General features: G+C 45.9%; 1 protein-coding gene across 9 annotated transcripts in view; it reads right to left on the bottom strand.

Moving 5' to 3' along the window:
• mtmr4 (myotubularin related protein 4) overlaps window positions 1–27,795 on the bottom strand; it is a 93,788-nt gene that overhangs the window by 51,789 nt on the left and 14,204 nt on the right. For 3 of the 9 annotated variants that reach the window (XM_063203558.1, XM_063203565.1, XM_063203564.1), the window contains exon 1: window positions 21,418–22,960. The exons of 4 other annotated variants lie outside the window; for them this stretch is intronic. In XM_063203558.1, coding sequence (XP_063059628.1) covers window positions 21,418–21,477 — 60 coding nt within the window. In that variant the 5' untranslated portion in view covers window positions 21,478–22,960. Of the gene's footprint in view, window positions 1–12,263; window positions 13,297–21,417; window positions 22,961–27,795 lie in introns of those variants that run through there. 2 more of the 9 variants (XM_063203567.1, XM_063203559.1) reach the window with 2 other exon arrangements.

Below are 27,795 nucleotides of genomic sequence, written 5' to 3'. Positions count from 1 at the left end.
GGAGAGGAGAGGAGAGGAGAGGAGAGGAGTGGAGAGGAGTGGAGAGGAGAGGAGAGGATGGCATCTACTGTATGCATGCATGTGGCTCAGCCCTCATGCTTCCCATTCCCATCTCATAGCAATGGCTCAGAAACAAGCCATCGCCTGAAACGCTGATGACGCTGATGATTTCTCAGGAAAAGGGGGTCTGCCTGCCGTTTTATCGATGCCACAGATTGAGGCTGGGAACAGCGTGGGGGGGGATAAGATGTGACCCCTGTTGTGTGAGCAAGTGCGAGCGGGAAGGCAGTCGTGAAGGCAGTGAAATTTGGCATTAAATTGTCTTTTGCCATTTTCGTTTGAAATATTGTGATTTCTATTAGTGTAAAAGTCTGTTCAGATGACTTTTCGCTGAAGCACATTCTCTTTGCAGAGTCTGCCTATCTTCTCTCAGCAAAAGGGCAATCACATCACTGTGCGATAGCAAGTCAGGTCTGGGAGCAAGTAGCAGTGGTGGAAGTATTTGAGAACATGACAGAAGGGAAGATGTGGTAAGAGAGAGGGAAAAATAATAAATAACCCTGAGGTTAGACAACGTGAGGAGTAAAAATATATAAGATACAGAAAAATAAGTTATACTGTAGGGGGGGTAGAATAGCTCCAGAAAGATCCAAAGCAATATCTCAGGCGAATTCTTACAATGCAATTCAGCTCTGTGAGGACATAGAGCCTCAGCTCCTCCCCGCCCTTAACTGGGTCAGAGGCAGAGCAATCAAACACGCTGCTAGGTGTGTGAGTGAGTGTATGTATGCCTGCAAAAGTATGCCATTACAGCTACTTCAACATACTCATGCATCCACACATGTGAACATTATTGCCTGTGTACTTGAGTGCATACCTCTGTGTATGTGTGTGTAAAAGGGTGAGTGTACATGTCCTGTGTGTGTGTGTCTGTGTGTGTGTGTGTGTGTGTGTGTGTGTGTGTGTGTGTGTGTGTGTGTGTGTGTGTGTGTGTGTGTGTGTGTGTGTGTGTGCGTGTGTGCGTGTGTGCGCGCGCGCGCTCGCATGTGTGTTTGTGTAAATGCTGATGTGTGCAAGCATCACATTCAAGTTCAAACTTTTTGGTGTGTAATTACTGTTCTTCAAAAAAGGTAGGCTTAACCCCCCATTTTCCCAGGTGGGTGTACTATGCCAGTATGGGCGTGGCAGCCAGTGTGTGAGTAGAAAGAGCAGAGCCTTTGGTGTGGATCCAGCTCAGCGCAGTAGTAGACAGATGAATAAGGGGTGCGGTCGACTGTGTAGCGCTGCCACAGTGGGCGTGGGGTGCTGCTGCAGAGATATGCTATGCTATGCTACACTAAGCTACGCTACGCTGGCCATGCTGTGCAGTATTGTACGGCATGTTACTGTGCTGCATGAGCGCACACGTGGATGGAGCTGACACAACACAGGAGACCATCAAGGTTATGTGAACACCGTCATGTGAGGTGATGGAACATGTGCGTTGGGGTTGGAGGAGGAGGAGGAGGAGGAAGAGGAGGAAGGAGAGGGGGAGGAAGAGGGGGATGGGAAGGGGCACACCCTGCATTGGCAGCATGGTTGCTGGGGTGGGGTTCAGCATGAACAAAGAATTGAAAGTGGTAAAAAAAGAGGGCATCTAGAAAAGCAGGTGAAATCATGCACAGGACTTTTTCTAGGATTTTTTGGCATGAGGGAGCATCATGCCAGGTTACAGGGGGTGAAGGGGGGTGTTCCCCCCCATGAATGAGAAATTTATTAGGGGCGCTCAAATATATATATATATAAAAATAAAAGTATGAGGGTGCACCCACGGAGGTATGAGGGTGGAGCGCCCCTATTTCCCCGTTCAAAAAAAGCCCTGATGCACATATATGGGGTTTGGCACTAATAGGAGCTCCAGGTTCAGTACTAATGCCCAACCTACTGAAAGTGTAAGGAGAAAGTAGATAAAATTATACTAAGACATTCAGCACTAAAACATCTAAAGAAGAGCGCCACTAACAGTAGTAACTTGGTAGGAAAAAAGTGTGAAAATTATGCATAAGAGTAAAAAAAAAAGGATAAACTATGCATATTCTTAGTCATTAGTTGGTCCTATAATGATAAAGCTGGTGCTGCTGTAGAATTTTCAAAAGCAGTGTCGTTAGCATTTATATGCGTTTATTCCTCGCTGTAACTGTGCTCCCACACTACCTCACTGCCTTTGATATTTTCTCTCCCTTTCTCTTTGATTCTCTCCATCATTTCTACTTTCGCGCTCCGCCTATCACCTTCTCTGTGCGAGTATCTCTCTCTCTCTCTCTCTCATACCCAACTCTCCCCATCCCCCCTTTCTTCCCCATCTCCCCCTCTACCCTCCCTTACATTACCCTTTCTCTCTGTCTCTCTCCCATCATCATCTCGGCCCCACTGTGGTAGTAGTCATGTTAAATCAGCTCCACCTGCCATTTCTACATGGTAGGCCCTTTGCAGGAGGTAACCTAATTGGGCTGTGCAAACCCACAACAGGGAGTGTGTGTTGCCGGATTCTCTTCCATTCAAAAGGCCAGGCCGTGTTTGAACTTGTGTTCCTAAGGCGTGCCTGCCTGCTTGCCTGCGTACCATATATTTCTACACTCCCTGGAGAGCACTAGAAAAACCCTCTTTACATACCAGAGGATTTTTTTTTAGCTTTTTTGTCAGCAGTAGTTGGAGGAGTATTAAAAATTCAGATTGGCTGCAGGAGAGGCCAACTTGACTCCTGCAGAAAAGCTGCAACTGCACTGCAGCGCCGGCGTCAAGTCGACCCAGACAGGAGAAAAATGCAAAAGACGACTGGAGGGAAAAGGTGCAGAAGACGTATGGGTGTGAGGATGACCGGCGATCTGTCAACGGAATTTGTCTGCCTCCCACCCCCGTCAATGCCAACACGGCTGAACTTTCGGGAGCGTAAAACGGTGGCCGCAGTCATCCATCTAATCTGCCAAACTTGACCCTCAGCGCGGTTGGGGTACGGTTGGGGTGCGGGGGGTGGCGAGGGTGGTCACTGCGGAAGAGCATTGAGATGGAGGGGCTTCAAACTACCGGCTGCCACTCTAATACCCCACCACCTGCTGACTGGGCAGGTCCCATTCGCCTCTAGAGATTTCACAGAAATAATTCAACACATAAGAGAGTGGAATCAAAAACACTCGATAAAACGGCACTTAATCCGACTCAGTTCATTTTTGCAGTCCCAATTCAACACTTGCAGAGTGAATTTCAACACTCCTTCTAGAGTGCATTTAGTCCTCACTCTGTAAGTGCTGAGCTGACACAGCAATATTAACTATGCACAGGTTCTGCTGAGTGAGAAGGTCCCATTTGGGGACTGTAGAGGGACAGAGCCTGGAGTTGGGTTATGAGGATATGAGTTATTGCAGACAGCACAAGACATCAGAGAGAGAGAGAGAGAGAGAGAGAGAGAGAGAGAGAGAGAGAGAGAGAGAGAGAGAGAGAGAGAGAGAGAAAGATGGGCACATAGAAGGTGGGAGACGTGGGGTGGGGAGAGAGAGAGAGATGGATGAGGGAGGATAGCAGGGGAGAGGGAGAAAGGGAAGGAAATGAGAGACAAGGAGGGAGATATTGGGAGGGAGAGAGAAAGAGAAAGAGGTGGATAGAGTGGGACACAGACACAGAAAGAGGGAGAGAGATAAAGATGGAAACATGGAAGGCGTGAGACGTGGGGTGGGGTGGGGCTGGATAGAGAGATACTGTATATCTAGAGATAAGAGATAGAGAGCGTGAGCAGACCAGGGGTGAGAGCGGGCACCAGTCCCAGAATTGCACAAAGTGATTTAGAGCTCACACGTCATCTCCTAAAAGGAACACAGAGAAGGCTGCCTGCCGCACGTCTTCCATCCGTGCCACAAATCTCCTGGAATATCCATCACTCTCTCTCTCTCTCTCTCTCTCTCTCTCTCTCTCTCTCTCTCTCTCTCTCTCTCTCTCTCTCTCTCTCTCTCTCTCTCTCTCTCTCTCTCTCTCTCTCACGATGCACTCTCCTCTTACCAGCTCTCTCCTCCTTCATCTCAACCTATCTCTGCCTCTCTCTCGCTCTCGCTCTCCTCTCTGGATGACTCAATGACTGACGCTGCAAGATTGGTCTTACTGCGCAAAGCATCCTCCCCTAAAGGACAGCTGGCAGCATCTAGCGACATCTGAGGCTGTGTGTGTGTGTGTGTGTGTGTGTGTGTGTGTGTGTGTGTGTGTGTGTGTGTGTGTGTGTGTGTGTGTGTGTGTGTGTGTGTGTGTGTGTGTGTGTACACTGCACCAGTTCTTTGAGTAGCAATTTGAAATTCTGACAGGTATGTTTGCTAAAAAACCTCGCAGACAGCCTGAAAGAGGAATCCTGGGCAGCCTAGAAAAAAGTAGAGCCCAAGCGGAGAAGGCAGACAGTGGGGGAGCAGTGGTGTGTGTGTGTGGGGGGTGTAAAGGAAAAGGACAAAATTCAGCAAGGGGGTGCAATACGAAGGGAGAGAAGGGGAGAGAAGAGGAGAAAAGACAGAGGCAGGGAGTTAGTAGAGTAGAAGAGAAGAGAAGAGAAGAGAAGAGAAGAGAAGAGAAGAGAAGAGAAGAGAAGAGAAGAGAAGAGAAGAGAAGAGAAGAGAAGAGAAGAGAAGAGAAGAAACTAAACACAAACTTGGGTGCCAAGCAACCCATTCCCTCAGGTACTGACATTAGTCATCTGACAACCCATCCTTAGCCTTCAATACCTCACAAAAGACCTTAGCAACAGTTCCAGAGGAGAGAGCAGTTACACATCACCTATGAGCTGTGGGGATGTCGTTAAGAGAGCTGGAGCATCCATAATGGAATTTCATGTATGCATCAGCTTTGAGAAGTCTGATGAAAACCCCACTAAGCTCATCAGTACTCATCATTTGAATGAGTGATACTGTCCTACAGATTTCAAACACCATTTCCTGTACTTAACCACATCGTTTTCCACACACGAAGCACTGCTGTTTCTGGATGGCAGGGCAGGGCATGTCTTACACCACTTATATCTATTAGGTCTGTTCCCTTTACAGCCCAAACAGACTTTCTTACGCGGCTTCCTACACACAGTTATACACAGTACTCCACTTCCATAGAGTCCTCCGTTATTGGATGGCAGAGCACCCTGTGTGTCAGATCTTCTTCTCATCCCCTGATGCCCATTATATCCAGACCGCCAAAGCCCTCATTCATCATGGCACTCCAGACAGAGGGGAGGGGAGGGGAACAGGGCGCTGGAGCCAAACATAGTGCCCTGTCCAGCACTGACTGTTCCCCGACTCTCTCGTTCATTTTTTGCTTAGTCACTCCTGATGCACTGCTACCCTCCCCCCTGCGCTCTCTCTCTCTCTCTCTCTCTCTCTCTCTCTCTCTCTCTCTCTCTCTCTCTCTCCTCTCTCTCTCTCTCTCTCTCTCTCTCTCTCTCTCTCTCTCTCTCTCTCTCTCTCTCTCTCTCTCTCTCTCTCTCTCTCTCTCTCTCTCTCTCTCTCTCTCTCTCTCTCTCTCTCTCTCTCTCTCTCTCTCTCTCTCTCTCTCTCTCTCTCTCTCTCTCTCTCTCTCTCTCATGAAATTGACTCTTGTCTATGTGCCATTTTTAACCAATAGGGTAAGAATAAGGGCTGGCTTGAGCAAGAATAGGAACAGGCTTGTGTTGTGTCCTTGTGGTTTTTCATGGTTTCATGTGATGTGGATTTGATTGCTTCTGTCTGTAGAAGTCTGAGTGAGCTTGGGCAGCGCTGTTTAGAAGAAAATAAGAGGCCTTTTAATTGAGCAAACAGACACAGCTTTTTAAAGTCTCCCCTTTTCTCCCCTCTTTCAACAGCACAAGTCAGATTCTCTTTCATGGATTAGTGAATGTATAGAGCGTGGGAGTGAAGGATTGAAATACTTGGGCCAGACAGAAAGAGAAAAAGAGAAAGAGAGAAAAGAAACAGAAAGAAGGAGAAAGTGAAAGAGGGTGAAAAGAGAAACTGAGAGCAGTGTTGAATCCCAAAGAGCAAGCACAAGAGTTGGGATTGGCACTACATTCATCAGAGGAAGACAGTCAATACATGCACCCAGAAATCACAGCCACCTTGAATGAGACTCTCTAGTTGCCATGGACACAGAATTGGACCTTTTCCTCTTTCACTTCACTACTGATGGAATCTCTCTGTCTCTCACACCATTTCTCCCCTTTCTTTTCGTTCTCTTTCTCCTCCCGGGATACAATGAGTGCCTGTCGTCAATGCGTAGACTGAAAATTCACTTAATCGGCCAAGAGCTTTGTTGGGGATTAGAACCCCTTCAGATTAAAGTGAGCGGGTTGCTCAAACGCGTCTGGTTCTAATGCTGCTCGTGCTCGGTTCAACAATGGAGGGCAGCTAAAATGACAATATTGCCTGTCTCTGCACATAAATGGTTGGTCACAAAAGACTTCAAAGAAAGGAGCTTTCAGAGAAATGTCAATCTCCAATCTTGGAAATGTCTGTTACAAGATTTTAATGAGAATCTAAACGTGAACAAAAGTGTGATTCAATCCAAATGACAAAAAACCCTCTGAAAACCTGAAAGATTTAATTACAGCACAAGAGAGGAGAGAACCATGAGCAGACCCGACCCAAAGTAATTTTGTGTGGCGTACCTCTAATGGGAATTGTTTCAAGTTGTTGCATCACAGGGGCCAAAAACTCTAGGCTCTATTCTTTAATTATAAAGCATGACCAGACCTTGTTATGCTGAAATACTAACACTTTAATTGTAAAAGAGAAAATCATTGTGTAATTGAGTTTGTTTTTAATATTTATATATTAATATTAATTTTATTATTTCATTCAATTTACATCTACAATAGTGAAGCATGTTGTGTTTTCTTATTTATATTTTATCATTGTATGGTGTAGCAAAGCATATTGCAATACTTCATCAGCACAGTGCACTGCAATATTTCAGACGAACTGCTCTTACCCCATACACTTCAGGCCCAATTTTGAAATTGCTGAGCAGTCTTGGCATAGACTATAATTGAATTAACACAAGAGTCCTTAACTAACAGTGCAAGCAAATGCATTAGTCTTCTGATAACCTCCCAAGCAACTGAGCCAAAAATGTTCAAGCCATCAGTTAATGAATTCCAATAATTGCCCAATCTTAAACCTGCATTATGTAATGTTTGATCCTAACAGTGTTTGTATCTTTCCGCCTTCTTAACTGCTACCATTGTAGTGAGCTACATTTCAACTCATGCTTTGTCAAGTTCTAAAATCGACCAGGCCAACTGGTAAATGATTGGTGGACCCTGTGAATGGCCCATCATTCTATTACTTTGACAATGACGAACCAAACCAACATTCCACTGGCACCCATCCTGGGTGCAATGGGCAGTTGGCAAGGTCGAGTCACAATGGATGAGAGATGTGGGAGGAGGTAAATGAGACAAAAGATCTGGGGCCTCACGTACAAAACTTGTTTAAGCACGTTGTAAGTGTAGGGGTAGCTCTTTAAGTAACTTTAAACATGTATTTTCAGATGTACTAATACTGACTTTCTAAATTTCATGTGAAATCGGACATAAAACTTACCACATGAATCAGCTTGAAAATGTTTTGGAAATTTTATCAGAAAATGTATCTTTTCAGATATTCTTTGTACATGAGGCCCCTGGAATGGGACAAAGAGAACAGGGGAGAGAGGGGGAGAGAGAGAGAGAGAGAGAGAGAGAGAGAGAGAGAGAGAGAGAGAGAGAGAGAGAGAGGGAGAGAGAGAGAGAGAGAGAGAGAGAGAGAGAGAGAGAGAAAGAGAGAGAGAGGGAGAGAGAGAAATCATGAGAGCGAGAGCTCAGGGGGATGAGAGACAGACAGACACAGACAGACAGACAGACAGACCTCAAGGGGATGGATGGAGAGATGCAGACAGACAGACAGGGTGATTTTCCTTTCATGTGATCACTCAGACAGACAGAGAGCACTCTTGCTCCGCTCGGCCTCACACAGGTCATGAATATTTCAGGGGGCCGCCCCGGCCTGGTGCCATGCCATGTTCAAGGTGCTCAGAGGAGAGCACCAGTCGGACAGGAGGCTTCACTGGGTGCCCTGTGATGCGATGCATGCAGGATAGATACATGCCAGCCTTGCTTCACCACTGGGACACAGTTTTATCAAAGGCACAGTTGATTCCTGTTTGCACTGCAATGTTGATGCAAAAAAAGATTTGGATTTACTTTCATCATCAATGAATTTCTGTAATCATAATGTGAAATAATTGTATCTTTATTAGGGTAATGAAACCTTGGTTACAATACAGGATTTTTCATGATTAGCAATCACTTTTGCTTGATTATATTGCTGAATAAATGTAATAATTATACTAAAATAAATATACTGATGACGTGATGCAGGCTGGACATGGGTTCACGTTTTAGTCAAGAGGTCACATGGATGCTATGAATGAGTTTACTGCCTCAACATATCACGAGGATGATAATAATCAAGGTGTTATTGAAGTGATAAGCTTGAGCAGCAGTGATGATTAACAAGAGTCAAGGGTGCCAGGTCACCAGAAAATGTGTGAGGCTGAACAAACAAACCTCATCACAAAGAATCGGATCGCCACAGTGCAGTTACCTTCAACTACATCCATCAGACCTCCAGTCAAAGACTTTTTCGTTTATTTTTTTCCCCAACATGATAGTGGATGATTCATGCTTGCCAGCTCATCAGCCTAGCTCTACTTCACACTTGGCTAGCACGGTGAGCGCGGCCCTCGGCTCTCTGGGATCATTACATAAGCAGCACTATACACATGTGATACAGAGCCATGCTGCGGATGGATGGATGGATGGATGGATGGATGGATGGATGGATGGATGGATGGATGGATGGATGGATGGATGGATGGATGGATGGATGGATGGATGGATGGATGGATGGATGGATGAGAGGGGTGGAGGGGAGAACGGGAGTCGAGTGCGGGGAGTCTGCTCTTCCTGCAGCTGATGTGCGCTCATGTGGGCTATATGACAACAAACTCTTCAAGTAAGGTTTAGCTTCCTCCAATCTCTTGGATGTTTTTCAGTTTTCTTGTTGTTAACTTGGCCGCCCAGAGAGAGGTTGGGCCAGACATGGCAATGAGTCTGTCTGTCTGTCTGTCTGTCTGTCTGTCTGTCTGTCTGTCTGTCTGTCTGTCTGTCTGTCTGTCTGTCTGTCTGTCTGTCTGTCTGTCTGTCTGTCTGTCTGTCTGTCTGTCTGTCTGTCTGTCTGTCTGTCTGTCGTGTTTTGAGTCGCCTGTGGGTGGCACTAAAAACACACATTATGTGCATGTAGAATTAAGCTGGGGTCCAGACTGCCATCTCTGATTGCCCTTGCTTTAACAGTTTTTTTGTGAAGCACATTGAGCTACCCAGTATATGAAATATGCCAAATAGCATAAATAAATCTGCCTTGCCCGTGGTGCGGTGCTCATTCCCCAGACAGTTCTGATAGCGCTCTCTTGCACCCTCAGGGGCCGCGGGCACAGTGCCACCTCATATGAGCTTTCAGAGTTGCCGAGCACAGGGCACAGCGGCAGACAGCACACGCTGCCACGCAGCCATAAACAAGAAGAGGCACACACACCCACACACAATCATACATCCACCTTGAAGCATATACTGTCTGCACACACAAACACAGTCACACCACAAAGACTCTGTACACACAGCCAATCATAAAGTACCCACATTGAAACATACACACATGCACGTACACAGTGCACACACAACCTGCTGACACTGAGCTCCCGTTTCTCTCCTGATTCACTTAAGTGAATCTAGTCAGGGAGGCTCAGGACGGCACTAGATTAGATGAGTGGTGGAAAAAATACAGCCTGCCTCAATTCAATCATGCACTTTATGGCTCTATTTGAGAACAGGCTCACCACATTAAAAGGAGCAGGTGGAGCCATCCGGATCAAAAAACAACAGTGCAGTACACACGCAGAGAAGACTAGAGGCAGGTGTAGTAGATGGAGAAGGTGCAGACAAGTCAAAAAGAGGGAAAATGGCCAAACAGAAGTGGTTCTAGAAGAAACCTGACAAATATGTTGTCATGTATTCTGTAGAGAGACCTGTAAACAGAGTCTCAGGCACAGTTACAAGCAGCTACGAGAGACACAGATACACAGATGCGGACTGACTAGAAAATGCTGCTGCAAGTCACTTTCTTTTTTGTGTGTGTGTTTTTATTGCTTATAGCACAGTCGAAAGCATGACAGGAAGAGAGAGGGAGAGAGAGATGGGAGAAGGCTGTCGAAGGACACGGGCCAGACTTGAACCGTGCAAGCCCATATGTGGGGGGGCTTAGCGCGCTGCGCCAGTGCCCCTCTGCCCGTAACTATATGCTTTAGCAGCAACTCTGCTCTCTCTGCTTTACAGCATTTCACCTTTCAAACTATTGAAGGAGCGTTGCATTGTTTTTCTATTAGCAAAACAGAAGCCATTCATAAGGACTAGTGAAGGTGACCGAGGGAGCATTACTGCTAACACATCCAGCCCAGGTCTGCTCATTGATTTGATCGACGCAATGCTCGCTTCAACCGATCTCTCCAATCTGCCCGTCAATAAATCCATGGTTGCCTTGTGCACTGAAGGATGTGGTCAATGAAGGTGAAAGACGCAGGCTGTTACAAAAGGTCAAAGGTTGACTCCTGGGACCTTTATGCCGGCTGGTGCTGATGCTGATGCTGAAGCTGTGGATCTCCCTTCAGCAGCTCAAAACACCAGCCTCCCCCTCCGATATCCCAGAGCACCACACATTACATTTGGAGCTGATGCACTGGATCTCCCTGAAATGGGTCATGAAACACCAGATACAACACCACCCCCTCCCGAATTCCATATCACCATGCATTACTTTACATTTAGCTGTCACTTATAGTTATCCAAAGCAGTTTACAATCATGTTCTCTGAGGAAGGCATTTGACTAGAAAGCTTGGCAATAAAAAAAGGATTGTTGTGTGCAGACATTTTTTTATTTTTGTTTCAATTATCAAAGCGATTAACAAAAAAAATACAGGACAGAGAGCAATATTTTAAGAGTGAGGCAGTACAGAGTACGGCAATAGACACTGATGCCAGAGTCTGGTCCCCGCTCCCCATTGTTTTGAAGTCTCCAACGGGCCCCCCCCTCCCGTCCCTTATTGCTGCTTCTGGGCAGCATGGTGGGTGGTGGTGTTGGGGTTAGTCGAATGGGGAAGGGGGGGGTCATATCTGCAGCACAACTCTAGCTCTCCTCCGTCATGGGAACACATCGTTCAGAACCTCGTGTTCTCTCTCGCTCTCCTCTTTCCCTCTCTCTCCTCTCCCTCTGTCTTTGCCAGCCGACTGCAGCCGGTGTTTTCTACCCCTTCATTTATTTATTTATTTCTTCATTTATCTACGACGCCAAGACAGAGAACGTGCACGCATGGCTGTTACATAATCCTATACATCCCGTCCATGCGCAGCTTGCTGCAATAACCACCGCTGTTGCCATCGAGCGCACGCCACTGTCTGCTAGCCACCGACCTTAACCACTGTTGCCAGGAGAAGAGGAACACAAGCATGCAGCAGTGAGAGGGAGAGAGAGAGAGAGAGAGAGAGAGAGAGAGAGAGAGAGAGAGAGAGAGAGAGAGAAGACTCAGGGAGGTGTGATAAAAGGGATATGATTGATGTCCCATTGGAGAGATAATCCTCTTTCGTTTAAAAATCGGTCTTTCATTCTCCCCCCACCACTTTCCACCACCTCCATTTCTAAGACAGAGAGATTCCCAAACAAACAAAACTGCCAACACGCTCCATCCTAACCCTGTGTGATTTGAAAGACGCTGCTGCTGCTGCTGCTACCCCATTTGCCTAGGCTAGGCTAAACTAAGCTAGGCTAGAGCACTGATCGCAACCGCATGGAACACGGACGGCATCCTCAGCAGCTGCAGCCCTCACGTGTTGGAGCAGCAGCCCCCACCACCACATCCCCCTTCACACACACATACAACCTCCACACAGCGCTTCACTAAAATGCTGCCACTGAACTCCCTCTCAGTCACACACACACACACACACACACACACACGGAAATATACACAGACACACATTCCAAATACAAAACACAGCAGAGAGAGAGAGAGAGAGAGAGAGAGAGAGAGAGAGAGAGAGAGAGAGAGAGAGAGAGAGAGAGAGAGAGAGAGAGAGAGAGATAGAGAGACAGAGACAGACAGACAGAGAAATGAGAGGGAAGGAGGCAGGTGGACTTACGAAGCAGTTGAGCATGGAGCAGGAGACGCGTGCCGCCAGGCTCATGGTGAGGGGAGGAGGCAGCGGTGCTGGAGGCACGGCTCAGGAGCCTGACAGGGCACAGCGGAGGCAGCAGCAGAGGCACCGGCGGCCACCGGCACAACCATCATTACCACACACACACTCACACACACACACACACACTCTTCCTTTTACACACTCACACGTGCAACCTCAGTACCCTCCTCTCGGGACCCAAACAAGACAAGTTCGTACACACAAACAAGGAACACGCGGTCCTCTCTCTCTCTCCCTCTCTCTATCTCTCTCTCAAACACACACACACACGCATGCTCTTCCCCTCTCTCGCTCTGTCAAAGACACACACACACACACACACACACACTGCCGGCCACCACGTTGCTAACTCACTCTCGCAGGCTCACACCTCCTACTACTGCTACTGCTACTGCTGCTGCTGCTCCCCTCCTCTCTCCAGAAAAAAAGAAAAGTGAAAGGTAGTGGCTTCACAGAACAGGTGACGAGGAAAGGAAAGAGAAAACAGTCCAGAATGAAGGAGAAGGAAAAATAGACCAAAATATTGTAAAAACATAAACAGACGTCCAAAATCCTCTCCAACCCTGAGGAATATCACTGGAAGGAGAGAATAGAGGAGTTAAAAAGAGGAGGGGGAGTAGAAAAAATGAGGGATAAACAGAGAGGACTGCAGGTGTACTGACTTAGCTGAGCCGAAGGACAAAGATGGGGAGAGAAAACGAGAGTGAGAGAGAGGGAGAGAGGGAGAGATAGAGAAGGGGGAGAGAGAGAGAGAGAGAGAGAGAGAGAGAGAGAGAGAGAGAGAGAGAGAGAGAGAGAGAGAGCGAGAGAGAGCAAAAGATGAGAGGGAGAGGCAGGCAGGCGGTTGCCTGATGCTTAACTCCGCCCTTCCAGAGAACCCTCCCCACACCCATCTCACGTGCCGGCTTTCGCTCTCGATCCTCCTCCCTCCAGCTCTCCCTCCTCCCTCTCTCTAGCTCTCCCTCGCTTCCTCCCTCTCTCTCATCCATCCCCCTCCCTCACTGACACTTGCCCTCTCGCTCCTCTCATCCATCCCCCTCCTCTCTCCATCTCTACCTCTCTCCCTCTCCCTTCTCTCCTCATCCGTTTCCCCTCCTCTCTGTCTCTACCTCTCTCTCCCTCCTCTCTTCTCATCTGTTCCTCCTCTCTCTGTCTCTACCTCTCCCTCCATCTTTCCTCTCCTTATCCGTTCCTCCTCCTCCCTCCCTTTTACAGTTCACCCTTCACCGACATCTTCACAGAGGCAGGCTGCCACCTCAGCAAGCCGAACGGAGCTGCTCACACAGGGACACACAGACACACACGCATGTACGCACGCACGCAACGATGGTAAGAGGGCAAACTCAATTGAATTTGTGTCTGCACAGGCACACACAATTGCACACACACACACACACACACACACGTCAGTGAAGCTCCACAAATATGCACAGAGAGAACTACAGACACCCCCAGACGGACGAGCTGTTCCCAAATATAATCCACACATGATTAATGAATTGCCTCACAGTGGAGTCCCCTCTCTGATGTGTCGCTCCCATCATACACATCAAAGTCACCTTCTCCCCTCCCCTCCCCCACCCACACAACCTGCCATCTATCACACACAAGCACACACACACACCATCCCCACCTACGCACGCCTTTGGTCATAAGCCTCCATGGGTCGAGGTCGACAAGAGAAGGATCAGAATGATGTCAACATGTCAAAGTGATATTGAGTATTCAGGAGGCAGAGGGTTTATTTACACACACACCTAGGTGAGGTGTTTGCATATAGCAGGTGCCTGCTTATGCGTAGTGCCTCTGTGGTGAGCACCAGTGACACAGCATTATCCAGCAGCACCTCTCTCTCTCTCTCTCTCGCTCTCTCTCAGAAACAGCCTGGGCTGCAGTGATATGAGCCATTTCATATTCTCTCTCAATCTAGTCGTGCATCCTTACCTCGCTACAACATTCTACATCCCTCCTTCCCTCTCCCCATTCCATACTACATCCCTCCTTCCCTCTCCCCATTCCATATTCTCTCTCTCTCTCTCTCTCTCTCTCTCTCTCTCTCTCTCTCCAGTCCAAAACAACCTCACCACCAGTACACATCATCCCTTAGCTGGCTGTCAAACACTCAGGTCTGGTGCGCACGCGCACGCGCACACACACACGCACGCACACACACGCACACACACACGCACACACACACACACACAGCATGTCCAATGTGACATGTGAGAGAGATTGAGTGCTCTCTAGGCAGAGGAGCAAGTGAATGCCTCAAGTAATATGTGCCTCTCTCTCTCTCCACACACCAACGCATGCAGATGGACAGATGGACGCTTTTAATATAAGCACACAATAGTCACGACAGAGGCACCCAATACAGTCACAGACACAGACACAGACACAGACACAGACACAGACACAGACACAGACACAGACACAGACTCCAATTGGTGTGTGTGTGGTGCTGCTTGGGAAATGTAAAATTATTAATCAGTTGTGTGTTTTTCAATGTCAATTTCTATTCAATTTGTCATGAAATTGCCGGTCTCCTTCTCTGCATTTCTCTCACTCTCTCATTCACTCACGCCATGCCTAATGCACTCTATCTCTGGATGGCGCATGGACAGCAGTGGAGCAGCCTCGTAGCATGCGAAGCGTGACTCACTTGAGTCGTGACAGGGAGGGAGGGGAGGGAGAGATGAGGAGAGGAGGAGGAAGGGTGGGAGAGGGAGAGAGGGGGATTGTGGAAAGACCAGAGAGGGAGGGGTACAGCAGGGGAAGGGATGAGAGGAGAGGAGAGAATGGGAGGGGAGAAGAGGGGTGGGAGATCAACGCATGGCAGCATGGCAGCAGAGCGCCACATGCAAGCACGGCACAGGCAAGACCCAGCGAGGGCAGCATGGCACTCACACACACTGGAGTTCCTTCAAAGAGAAGACTGTCCACTGACTTATCTTTATTCTCCTTTTTACTTAAGTCGTCTTCTTTCTCACAGTAGATGTTCTACTGCAGTTCACTATCCATCCCTCATTTCACTGATCCGATGCTGTATTACGTTCTACTATTCTGCATGTCTCAAGGAAAGCTTTGAATTATTCAAAGCCACACGGTTTGTCCTAGCCTGCTTCCCCAAAAAAAATATGACAAAGAGGAAGGATTAAAAAACGTTTATTCAAACTTTGCCAGTACTGGATTTTTAATTGGGTTTTAATAGTGGCATAATAAATGAGGCTGTAATTGTTTTTCTTAAATCATTCACAGTGTGGGGCTCTGCACTCATGTATAAGTCACTTGTTCAACACTCTACATGCATAATCAAAGAATGTTATTGATGGATAAATCACCACTGTTTGCTAAATATTTCAGCGATTAGTCAATCACATTTCACCAATGTAATTGCACACTATACCCCATGCTGCTTTGAAAAATCACAATCTATACTCCAATGGTATAGTAGTAAATCTTCCCTCAACATCCATTTTTTGAAATGACGACCTATGTGCTACTCTCTAGCTCTACCTCTCTCTCTCTCTGTCTGTCTGTCTGTCTCTCTCTCTTTCTCCGGCTGCCAAGGTTCCTGCATGTGGGCAAATGAAAGGGAAGAGCGAACACGTGATCAGAGATGGAGAAGAAAAAAAAGAAAGTGAGATGAGGGAAGTGGAGTAGTGAGTGGAAGTGAAGGCGGAGAGGCAAGAGGAGTATGTATGCCAGTGAATCAGTCTGTGTGGCACTGTGTGTGCGCTCTCTTTCAAGTACCTCACTGCATCTCTCTCTGTCTCTCCCGTTTCTCTTGCTCTGTATATGCATCTCTCCCCCTCTGTAGCTCTCCCTTGCTCTACTTCTAGCTCTATATTATCTCTCTCCCTACCCAACACACACATACATACACACAGACACACACACACACACACGCCTCAAACACATACGTACATATGCACAGACACACACACACACACACACACATGCATGCGTGCGTGAGTGCACACACACTCACACATAGACATACAGAGACACACACAATGGTGGGACTAATATGGCCTCGTATTGCTGATTGTTATTTTAGGAAAGGAGAGCAGCCTAGTCTGGCACACTGCTGCTGCCTCAGCCCGTGTTTTGTACCCATGTGCTTGGCAGACAGACTGACATGTTTGACTGACACGCACGCACGCACGCACGCACGCACGCACGCACACGCACACGCACACGCACACGCACACGCACACGCACGCACGCACACACGCACACACGCACACACACACACACACAGGAGAGGGCTGGGCTGCACTTGCACCCTGCCATTGCACATGCTTACACACACGATGCCATCTCTGATGTATGTATGTATGCAGGGCTCTAAATTAACTTTTTCCACCACCAGCCAATTTGGCTAGTAGACATTTTTTCTTACTAGCCAAATGGAAGGTCAATTAGCCATTTTTTTCCTCACCAAAATAAACCATGCGTTAATTATGTTGCTTTTAATTATTTTATTAAACTAGGCTATGTCTTCAACACAGCTAAACAATATAAATATTATACTCAATATAATTCAGTCTATTCTATAATTATTTAGTAATTATATTTTTATTACCTGCATTTCATTATTTTTTAATTCCATTTCCATATACAGCACAGACAGCCAAACACTAGTCTATTACCTCACACACCATCACCCAAACCTCACATACAGTATAGGCCTACAACTCACACAAACAAAGCATGCCTTCAACACACAAACCAGACTTTCAACATACACTAGCCAAACACACACACACAACCACACACTACAAAATCTCATATCCTCTACACAGCATCACTTCACACACAGTGGGCCAAATACCATGGACAATGCACAGAAGACAGGTGTAGGGGAGAAGAGATGAAGGGAGGAGAAGGAGAAGGAGAGGAGAAGGACATGAGACACCCGCGCGCACGCACGCACACACACACACAGACCTACACAGTGCGTGAATGATGTCTGCATTGTGTGTTTATGCTGCTGCTGCGTGACACCTTCAAGTTCCTCCAGGTCAAATTAATATTAGCTTTACTTACGATGCGCTTGGAATGACAATTACCGTTACGCTATGTCAACTAGATATCCAATAACACCACGGAGACCATGCTTACTTTGTTACTTTCGTCGCTAGTTTTTGTTATCTTTTTTTTCACTTACTCGTATATCCATGTCAAACTCGTGCAGGGTCTTTGCGATGGCGTGGGCGTTATTAGGAAACGACAACTCCATCGTTTGTAGTTGCGAGGACCTCGCAAATATCAGACGGCTTCTGGTGGCAACGAGACTGTTTTGACAAACAGCTGTCCTGTCCCTCCATTCACTCACGCCGTTTTCACTCCACCAATAGCCTACTCTAGGCCTATTTCACCGTCACAACAGTTACGCTGCTATTACTTGCATTCATCGACACATAACCTTGCTTTAACCACTGCCACATTATTTTTCATCTGACCAAAACCTACAAAACCAAAGTAATCCGCGCTAGTCCGCTCATTGAACATATTTTATCAACACTAGTTCCAGAGTGCGGGTATCAAACACGCAGCCAATGGATGTGAGGCTGCCTTATTGTGATTAATTGTCAGCCAATGGGTGTGGGCTACATCATGACGGTAGGACTAATGTTCATGGGTAATGTAGGCGACGTTTTAACGTTCATCAGACGGCAGCTACAGATCTGTGCGGGCAGCTGTTTAACGTTCAGTCGGGCGCGCGCTACCGGCCAATTTGGCTAGTGGATGATTTTTTCTACCAGCCAAAATGATTTTTCACCCGCATTTGGCGTGTTGGCGTGCGTTAATTTAGAGCCCTGTATGTATGTATGTATGTATGTATGTATGTATGTATGTATGTATGTATGTGTGTGTATGTGTCTTGGATATCACATACAATGCAGCATATGCACAGCTAATGCACACAAGTGCCATCTCAGCCTTCTGTACTGTGTGTGTGTGGATGTGTGCGTGTATGCAGGTTGTGCATGCAAACGTGTAGTATGTAGAAGACTGTTCATGTCCAGTACATATGTCAGTGTTTGTGTGGATGCATAATGCGTGTGTGCATGTGTGTGCGGCTTCTGTGAACATGCATGCGTGTTTGCGTCAACCTGTGTGTACTTTCAGAGTGACATGTTGCAATGCAATCACATTGCAATCATTTAGTCGAGGCTGAAGACTGTAATTGATAGGCTTTATTAATATCACTGGGGAGCTGGGGAAAAGGCTCGGTGTGTGCGTGTCTGATTTTTCTTCAGCACCCCCAGCTACTGTGTCTCATAATAGCCTCCTGTAATAACACGCCCATGCTACAGTACGTGCACCTATGAACACGACATGAGACAACACAGGGGTCATTTCACGTGAAATCAGACACTTTGGGACCCGACCGACCCGGATTTCAATCATACTTGGTGTGCCTTTTTAGTAGCAAGGTAGCACCCCAGAACTGCATTGGTTTGAATCTGACACTAATATTAAGGGAGAAACAGACTAGGAAAGGTTCACATGTGAGGGTAGGACACTATACATTCAGCCTTGAATATATCAGTCAGTGTTAGTGACAAAAAGATGCCTGTGGTGTTGTTTGAAAGCTCTTTTCTGGCTCTACATATTACACGATCAGCTTGGAATACAACAACTCTCAGAATATGAATTATGATAAATTGAAAAATTAAAAATAGAATATCTAAAAAAGCTATATTTTAAAATGGCCAGTAGCAACTACCTTGCTACTAAAAAGGCACACCAAGTATGATTGAAATCCGGGTCGGTCGGGTCCCAAAGTGTCTGATTTCACGTGAAATGACCCACAGGTATTGTGCCATACGCACTCACTCACCCAAAACCAGGCCAAGGTGAAATGCATTTAACTCTCGCCACAAAAGAACATAAATGGCCACAGTACACATAAAAACACGCCCACAAATTGTCTGGTCTCTTTAACTGTAGACATTATGTTTGCACCACAATTAAAAAAAATCATCTCTGGTCAGGTCAGAATGCAACACTCACAAATATTCAGGTACCCATTAAATTCTCTAGGTGCACTCGCTCTGGCGACAACAACATTACAAACCACAACACGTGTAGGTATAGAATAGGGCTGTCCCGACTATTCGACGTAATCGATTACGTCGATGGCGTAAATAAGTCGGCGTGTTCAACATACCGTCGATTGCGTGATTTGCGCAAAAAAAATAAAAAATAAAAAATATTATTATTATTTTTTTTTTTTTTACTTTTTTTTTTAACGATTTCCGTTTTTGTTAAAAACGATTTGAATTACGATTTCCTTAGCATTTTCCTCCTGGAGTAAATGCATCCTATACAGAAAACCACAAGTGCTTGAAAGACAGGGATCACAAGTCTAGTCAAGTTGTAGTAGTTAACTTGGGTTTGGGAGCGATATAAAAAACCTTCAGAGAAGGGACAGTTTTAATGAGTTAGGTGGCAGGCCTTCATTGACACAGCAGAGGAGACATCGGGCTGCATATAGAAATAATGAATGCGAATATAGACATACATGTGTAATATATTGTTCAGCCCTTTTAATGGGGGGAATTTTGAAAAACTGGCCCTGTGACCAGCACCCCTCATGTAGAATGTGTACGCCTGTGTGGGGGAAAAGGCATAGCCTACCCTCTTAGACCCTTTTTGTCTATGCGTTAACAATTTCACAGTGCTCTTAAATTCTTATCTCTGCTCCTATTTTGTTTTATTATTTTTTTCATTACATAGACCCCTGCATGAGGGACGAATGAAACTGTGTTGTAAACATAAATTATTCACTGTACTGTATTTTTAAAATATAAATGACAATGTACTACTATTATATATACACATGTCATGGGTAAAATCTTATGTAGCCTTGTTTGTCAAAATATAAGTGGCTGAAATGTAGGCCTAGGCCTATAGTTTCTCCATGCGCCAATGTCATACTATACTCATTGTTTTGCATTTACGCTAAGTGAATAAGTGATTTGAACTGAAACAAATAGATATATTAGGCCTGTATTTATTAGTCTGTGACTAATTTATAAAATGTCCCCTTTTCTAGAAATCATTGTCTTAATAGGCCCTAGGTGCACTCTGCTTTATTTGTCTATTATTTTTCAGGTCAAAATTAAGTGGCATATCACAGTTTTTGCCTTCCAAAAAAATTAAATAATAATCGCGACTATTCGAAAAAAATAGTTGATAGAATAATCGGGAGAAAAATAATCGTTAGGGACAGCCCTAGTATAGAACACCTAGTACTTCCTTAGGGAGAGGAAACAAAATCAATGAAGAACAAGCCAGCTCCCTGTAAATGGGCATCACCTTGACTGTCCACCAACACCACAATAACTCCCTCCACAGTCTCACACCTTCAATGCAATGCACAGCGGCAGGGCTTGAACTGAGCTTGCAGAAAACAGGAGAGCAGACGAGCTCCAACACACAACAAACAGTTGCCGTCGGCACAGGCTCCTTACTGAGTGGAGAGAGTCAGGGCTCTGGCTGGACCAGACTGGTTAACTCCTCCTTACAAAGGCCTGAAAAGTCTCATTCTGCACCAGCTAAATACAGACAACGTTTCACACTAGCCTAGACAAGAAAAGAGTCAGAGAGAGAGAGAGAGAGAGAGAGAGAGAGAGAGAGAGAGAGAGAGAGAGAGAGAGAGAGAGAGAAAGAATACAACAGAAAAGGATTTCATCCAAAGTTACTGTAGTAGAAGACAGAGGAACAGAAAACGGATGGAGAAAATGTAGTGTGTGTGTGTGTGTGTGTGTGTGTGTGTGTGTGTGTGTGTGTGTGTGTGTGTGTGTGTGTGTGTGTGTGTGTGTGTGTGTGTGTGTGTGTGTGTGTGTGTGAGTGAGTGAGTGAGTGAGTGAGTGAGTGAGTGAGTGAGTGAGTGAGTGAGTGAGTGAGTGAGTGAGTGAGTGAGTGAGTGAGTGAGAGAGAGAGAGAGAGAGAGAGAGAGAGCGAGAGAGAGGAGCGAGAGAGAGAGAAAGAGAGAGACAGAGACAGACCCTGAGAACGAGAGACTGACCAAAGAGACACAAAGACTAAAGAGGCAGACTAACTGGTAAATGTGTCTGACCTTGTCAAGCGCCCCTCTGTACCCCTGACCAGCAACCAGGCCCATCAGAGTCTCCTCCATTAGCAGCGCTGCTTGCCTGCCTGCCTGCCTGCCTGCCAGCCCGAGTGAGAGAGAGCGAGAGAGAGAGACGCCTCACCTGCGACCTAAAATGACCTGCTTTCGGCTGAAATATGACCCCCGCTGTAGTTGAAAGACTAGCAGAGTGGCAGCTAGCCACAGAGAGAAAAAGGCCACTCTGTTTCTCTGCATCTCTGTTTGTGCGTGTCTATCTTTCTGTTAGTTTGTCTTTTTCTGTTTGTCTGTAGAATTTTTTGACTCACGGTTTTCCTCACTTTTTGAGTAAGCATGCCCGTCTCCCTGCCTGTATTTCTCTTCATTTGTGTCCATTTCTCAATCTCTTCTTCCATCTGTGTCCATCTTGATGCCTGTGTGCTTGAGTGTTTGTGTGTTCGCATCAGTCATTTGTTGGCCTCACACACACACCTGTTGCATAACCAGGTGACATCATGTGGCCCAGTCTCTCAAAGCTCCATGTTTACCTGCGCCGCGGGATGTCACACTTCACTGCAACACCAAAGCACCGTCACAACTCCGGGCACACATGCAGGCATTAGCGTGCCTGTGTGTGTATGTGTGTGTGTGTGTGTGTGTGTGTGTATATATATACTTTATATGTGTGGTGTATTTTGTATGGTGTGTGAGTCTATGTGTGTGTATGCATGAGTTTGTGTGTTTGTATGCACGCCTGTGTGTATGTGGATTTCTGTGTGGGTATCCGTGTGTGAGTGTGTGTGTGAGAGAGGACAAGAGTCGTGGAAAATGACCTCATTGTCCCCTTTTCCACGCAACGGGAGCCGGGGCCGGCAGGACAGGAGAGCAAACAGCCGGCCCTGAACTCAATACGGGAGGTTTTGTTGGAGCGCCACAAAGGCAGGCATGTCCGCTTAGGAAAATGAGAGATTAGATGTTGCTTCACGGGCTCAGATTAAAGCGCTTGTGTTACCGCCAGTGGAAAACACAGCCAAGCAGAAAAAGAAAAAAAAGAGGAAGAAAAGAGAAGCCAGTGTGTGAATGTGTGCGGGTTAAACGGTCCACCCTTGGACTTGAAAGACCATAAGAAGCCATTTTTCCCCCCCAGCTTTCCCACATATAGGCTGCATATGCTGAGGAAGCGATTGCTTACCGTGTACATTTCAGTGCATAAACTACGAACCTTATGTGCTGTAGTGGTGAAGCGTATTAAAAATGCATAGCACCTCTTGGCATCGTATTGTAGTGTCGTAGCTATAGAGTGACAAACAGAGCTGTGGGGATTCCTGACCGTTCCCATCAGAGGTGAGGTCCCCAGAGAGAGAGAGAGAGAGAGAGAGAGAGAGAGAGAGAGAGAGAGAGAGAGAGAGACAGAGAGAGAGAGACAGAGAGAATAGCAGGGCTGGTCATTGGCAGCGCTTGGCTGGGCACATTGTTGGATAGCGGAGGGCCGTGGTGACAATTAAGGCTGGCACACATCGAAGCATACGCCCACTCACATTCACATTCTGTGTGTGTGTTTCCCTGTGTGTGTGTTTCCCTGTGTGTGTGTGTGTGTGTGTGTGTGTGTGTGTGTGTGTGTGTGTGTGTGTGTTTCCCTGTGTGTGTGTGTGTGTGTGTGTGTGTGTGTGTGTGTGTTTCCCTGTGTGTGTGTGTGTGTGTGTGTGTGTGTGTGTGTGTGTGTGTGTGTGTGTGTGTGTGTGTGTGTGTGTGTGTGTGTGTGTGTCACAGAGAGACCACACACACCACAGGCCACACACAGGAACTATGACTCTGCATGCGTGACCTGCTGAATTCTTGTTTGTGGGAAATTGCAGGGCATCGTATGAGTAATCACCATAACTTGAAGCTTGAATAGGAAAAAAACGCAATTAAAGAAGGCAGCTGAGGGGTCACCAACCTCAAAATGTGGCATCAGCAAGACTGAAGCCCAAACTGTGACTGAAATCAAATTGAAAATGTTTTAATGTTTATATAATTGTTATAATATTGTGATAGATTACATATAGAGACATGCAGGCAGTTAAGTATAGCTTTCAGAAATGACTATTCAGGCTGCACTTTTCTTTACCAGTGAAAGCAGCATTTCAAGTAGTTCACATGCTACGTTAATCTGCGGTGACGTTACGTGGGAACATTTCATGATCACTATTAGCTGTAAACGGCCTTCATTGCAGCACCTCAGACCCTCAGCCCTGGCATAGCACACTATGGAGAGCAACCAACTTCCCTGAAACTGTTTCGAATAGTACTGTAGCAGGAAATCCCTGGCTTTAAAAGTGCACAACTCGTGAATGTGAGAAGGAGAAAAAAAGAAGTAGAAGGCACAAAGCTTTCGTTGTTTATGGACCTTGAATGCCAACGCCTTCAACAATCACTGCGTATATACACCCCAACTAACACGCGGGCCATCCCTGTGAGCGGAACAAATGCCTGCAATGGAAAAAACAGGCAGTTGTGAAGCTCTGCGCCCAACTCAACTGTGCATGGCATGGGCACACACACATGGGGGGGGCTGGGGGTGTTGCCTGCCTACTGAACTGAAGCCTATAAAACAGCCACAGAAAAACGAGTACATAAAGATACAGAGGCATTCTGTGTTGCGCAAAAGTCTCTCGGGCAATGTTTATGTTTGTGTAATTCACTGACGTTCTTTCACAATTGATTCAAATTGACTCCCTTCAGCCAAAATGTCTTTTAAATGTGGGAACCTAGAGTTTGCAGTCCCGGTTATCTTCCACTAGATGGCAGTCCTGAGAGGTAGTGGAGAGAAGTGATGCTGCCTGATAGTAGTAGTGGATCACAGAGTTACACAGTAACGAGGAAGCAACCTTGGATTCTCCTTTATCAAAAGGCCAAGCTGCCCTGCCTCACTGCATGCAGTCCACATGGCACATACCCAGCGGGGCGTCGCCACACACACCCGCTTATATATATTTATTTTTCATATTTACTTATTTATTTTATTGTTTTGTTGCATTGGAGTGCTGTCTGGTGGTAACCAAGCAGGGGAATACATTTGCATATATTTAAATGTATATCTAATCTAATGTAGGGCTGCACGATTATTGGAAAAAATCATAATCACGATTATTTTGGTCAAAATCATAATCACGATTATTAATCACGATTATTGATTTTTTGCAGATTTTTTGAAAAATTATAACAAGATGAAATATAACCAAGAATGAATTATATACGGGATGAGCAAAATAAAATGAACTGTAATAATTATGTAAAGGCAATAGCATGAAACTTAGGTGGACAGATTTCTGGCCAGAAACACCAGCCGGTCAGTATGTTCTGGCTTCAAGGACGCTCTCAAAGGTAGGTCACTATTGCCACGATTAAATGAAATAAATGAAATCACAACATCGATTTCATGAATTTATCACGATTTTCGATTATTTTCGATTAATTGTGCAGCGGCAGCCCTAATTTGATGTATTTACTTGTTTGCTTGATTTAGTCTCCTGCTTTCGAGTGCTGTCTGGGGGTAAACAGGGGTGATAGTGAAAAAAAATCCTGAGCCTGAACTTTTTTCCTGGTCGGGGAGGGGGGGCCGGGGGACGACGGGACATACTGCATATGAGACGTAATGTAGGCCTTATTATTATTCAAACACATTATTCAAACATTTAAGATAATGTTTTCATTTTTGCATTATTTCTATAGTGTTATTCACGAAAACACAGATCATTTCCCTGTTGGTAGGCTACAGCACTTGGCTGAAAGAAACTGACCACCACGTTCAATTCTAGCTGTAAAAACGAATACCAACGTATGCAGTTAGAAATGCATTCTAGGCTTGTGATGTTGCACTAAAGTTATTGAGGTGGGTATTGAACCAATGCAACATTTCAACACCAGAATGCATTTCTGAAAACATGGTGCATATTTTACCACATTGAATTAACTGAAAGCTACATATGTAGCAGCCATACCAAGACAGGTCAGTAGGAGGCAATACTACTCCAAAGTACAGTAACTACACTCTGTCCAAAATAGAGGAGGTGATTACCAATTAATTGAGCAATACTTTTAAATGACATGACATTTGCTGTAAGCTGATAAGTTTCATTTTCATTGGGACATTGCTCATATAACTTGTATAGGCTACTGGACATACGTTTATCTACTCGTGGCCCCATGGTCTACCTATGACCACAGATTGTTTAAGGGCTGTGCTATAACCCCTGCCTTTCCGTTGTAGGGAAACGCCCTTTAATTACCGGTACATGATATTTAGGGCACAAGCGCATGATTGGCTACATGCAGGCCCACGTTCACATCGCATATTTCGACTCCACGGATGACAGAACCAGTGGTTATTACGGACAGGACAGTATATATAGCCTGTGTGACTACTGCGCGACTTTCGCATTGGGTTGTAGTCAATTAAAATACATGAAAATCACTCGCGTGTACACACGCCCATTACAATGTACGAGTTGAAAAGATAACAGAAAGCAACAAAAACAAAGACAGGACCGAATTAAGCTACATGAAAATAGCACAGGGCGTGAAGATAAGATGAACATTCACTGCAGGTGACACCGTGGTGGCCACATGAACGCAAGCCAAGTATTTGAAGTTCATGAGAGTCTGATATTGATAATTGCCCCCTGCCCGAGAGTAGGGATTAAGTAGCCCAGAGCGTGCAGACAATACAACCTGTGCATCGTGCGTGGAATAACTGGATTCGATTACGCAGAAGGGCTACGACAGGGAGCGCGCGAGGGAGAAAGGCTGTGTGAACCTGTGCGAGGCTGTTTGGGGGTTTTCACAGAGCGCGTTGGTTTAGTCAGCAGCATAACTAAAATAAACATCTCCCTGAAATCAGTTTGACACGTGGTTTGTCAGGAATGACGCAAAACACCATCCCTCAATCAACAGTAGACCAAAATCCACGAACTCAGCTCACACTAGCCTACAAGGGGTGTAGGCTAACTAGGCTTGCCAAACATTAGCGATCCAAGCATTCCATTGTCATTTGGACATGTCGCAATGGTAGCCGCTATTCCAATGCAGACCACATTTACGCACTACACCTAGAAAAAAAGTATCATGACGGGCATAGCATAGCCTACCGTTTTGAGCATACAGACTTTTTTTGAAAGAACGTCCATCTCCATCAAAGTTTGTCAACATTGCGCAGTCATTTAGCGCACATAAATGAGGAAAATAGACGAACCTATTTCAAACATATACTCTCACTGAGCCCGTTTATGCGCATCAATAAGCCGTTTATGGTCAGGTTTTTGGAGTAACCTGCGCAAGACAAAATCATTCGGGCCCAAGCCAACATGCCACAGTGGGCAAATTAATAACTAAATGGCCTTACCTTCAAACGTTTTCTTGATCACAGAATTTCACTAGTATTCCACTGACATCCACACGGTTCAACACACCCATCACAACTAGCAAGCCATGTGGATTTGTGCTAACAATAGTTGCTAATTTTTATCGGAATCCAAATGGTCTAGACTTGGTCTACTTTCTTCCGTTTCTTCAGTATAACGAGATGCCATTTTTGGATTTGCCTCCGTCGACAGTGAAAATATCTGAGAAGGGTAACCAGTAGGGGCCTAGAACTCTCTTTACTGTGCATACTGACAGCCAATCTACTTCTCCTTTCACTAGAACTAGAAGACTGCCGCCAGTGATGTGGTGAGTGACTCAAGAGCAAGACGTAACAAATTGATACATTTTTCAGTAAGATGTCGGGATGATACAATTATGGGCTGCTGCTCATTTGGGTTCCTTTCGCGTCTCTTACAACAGGCTGTTGCGCGCTCATTTATTTTCACCATACATTAATGAAGGCCTACGCGATAGTTTATTATTTTATTAATTTTGGGGAAATTATTATTTTATTTTTTTCTACAGCCACGCTACGCCGGATTTCCGGCGCGGCGCCGGACTGCTATCACCCCTGGGTAAATAAGCAGGGGAATAAGAGGGGAGTGAGCCACCTGCTGTGTCTGCTGCCCTGGATTTGCACCTCAAATCAAGACCTGGGGGGACCGGAGGGAAGCAGAGTGTAGGGTACAGGTTGAAAACACACACACACACACACACACACACACACACACACACACACACACACACACACACACACACACACACATACGCACAAGCGTACACAGGCACAGGATATAACTCGGCATAACTCAAGTCAACATCAAGGGCTTCTCAGAAAGACCTCCACCTCCACAGGCTGATGCACCTTCTTCCAGATAACATCAATGAAAGGCAGGAAACGGCCAATAAAAGAGCGGCTTTGGAGAGTGGGCACGGCAGAAGGCAAAGCTCTATAAGGCTACAGTTCAAGCGGAGGTAGTGCTG

The sequence above is a fragment of the Engraulis encrasicolus genome, chromosome 7 (assembly GCF_034702125.1).
Source record: "Engraulis encrasicolus isolate BLACKSEA-1 chromosome 7, IST_EnEncr_1.0, whole genome shotgun sequence".
Taxonomy (NCBI): Eukaryota; Metazoa; Chordata; class Actinopteri; order Clupeiformes; family Engraulidae; genus Engraulis; species Engraulis encrasicolus.
This window is presented reverse-complemented; position numbering and strand designations above follow the sequence as displayed.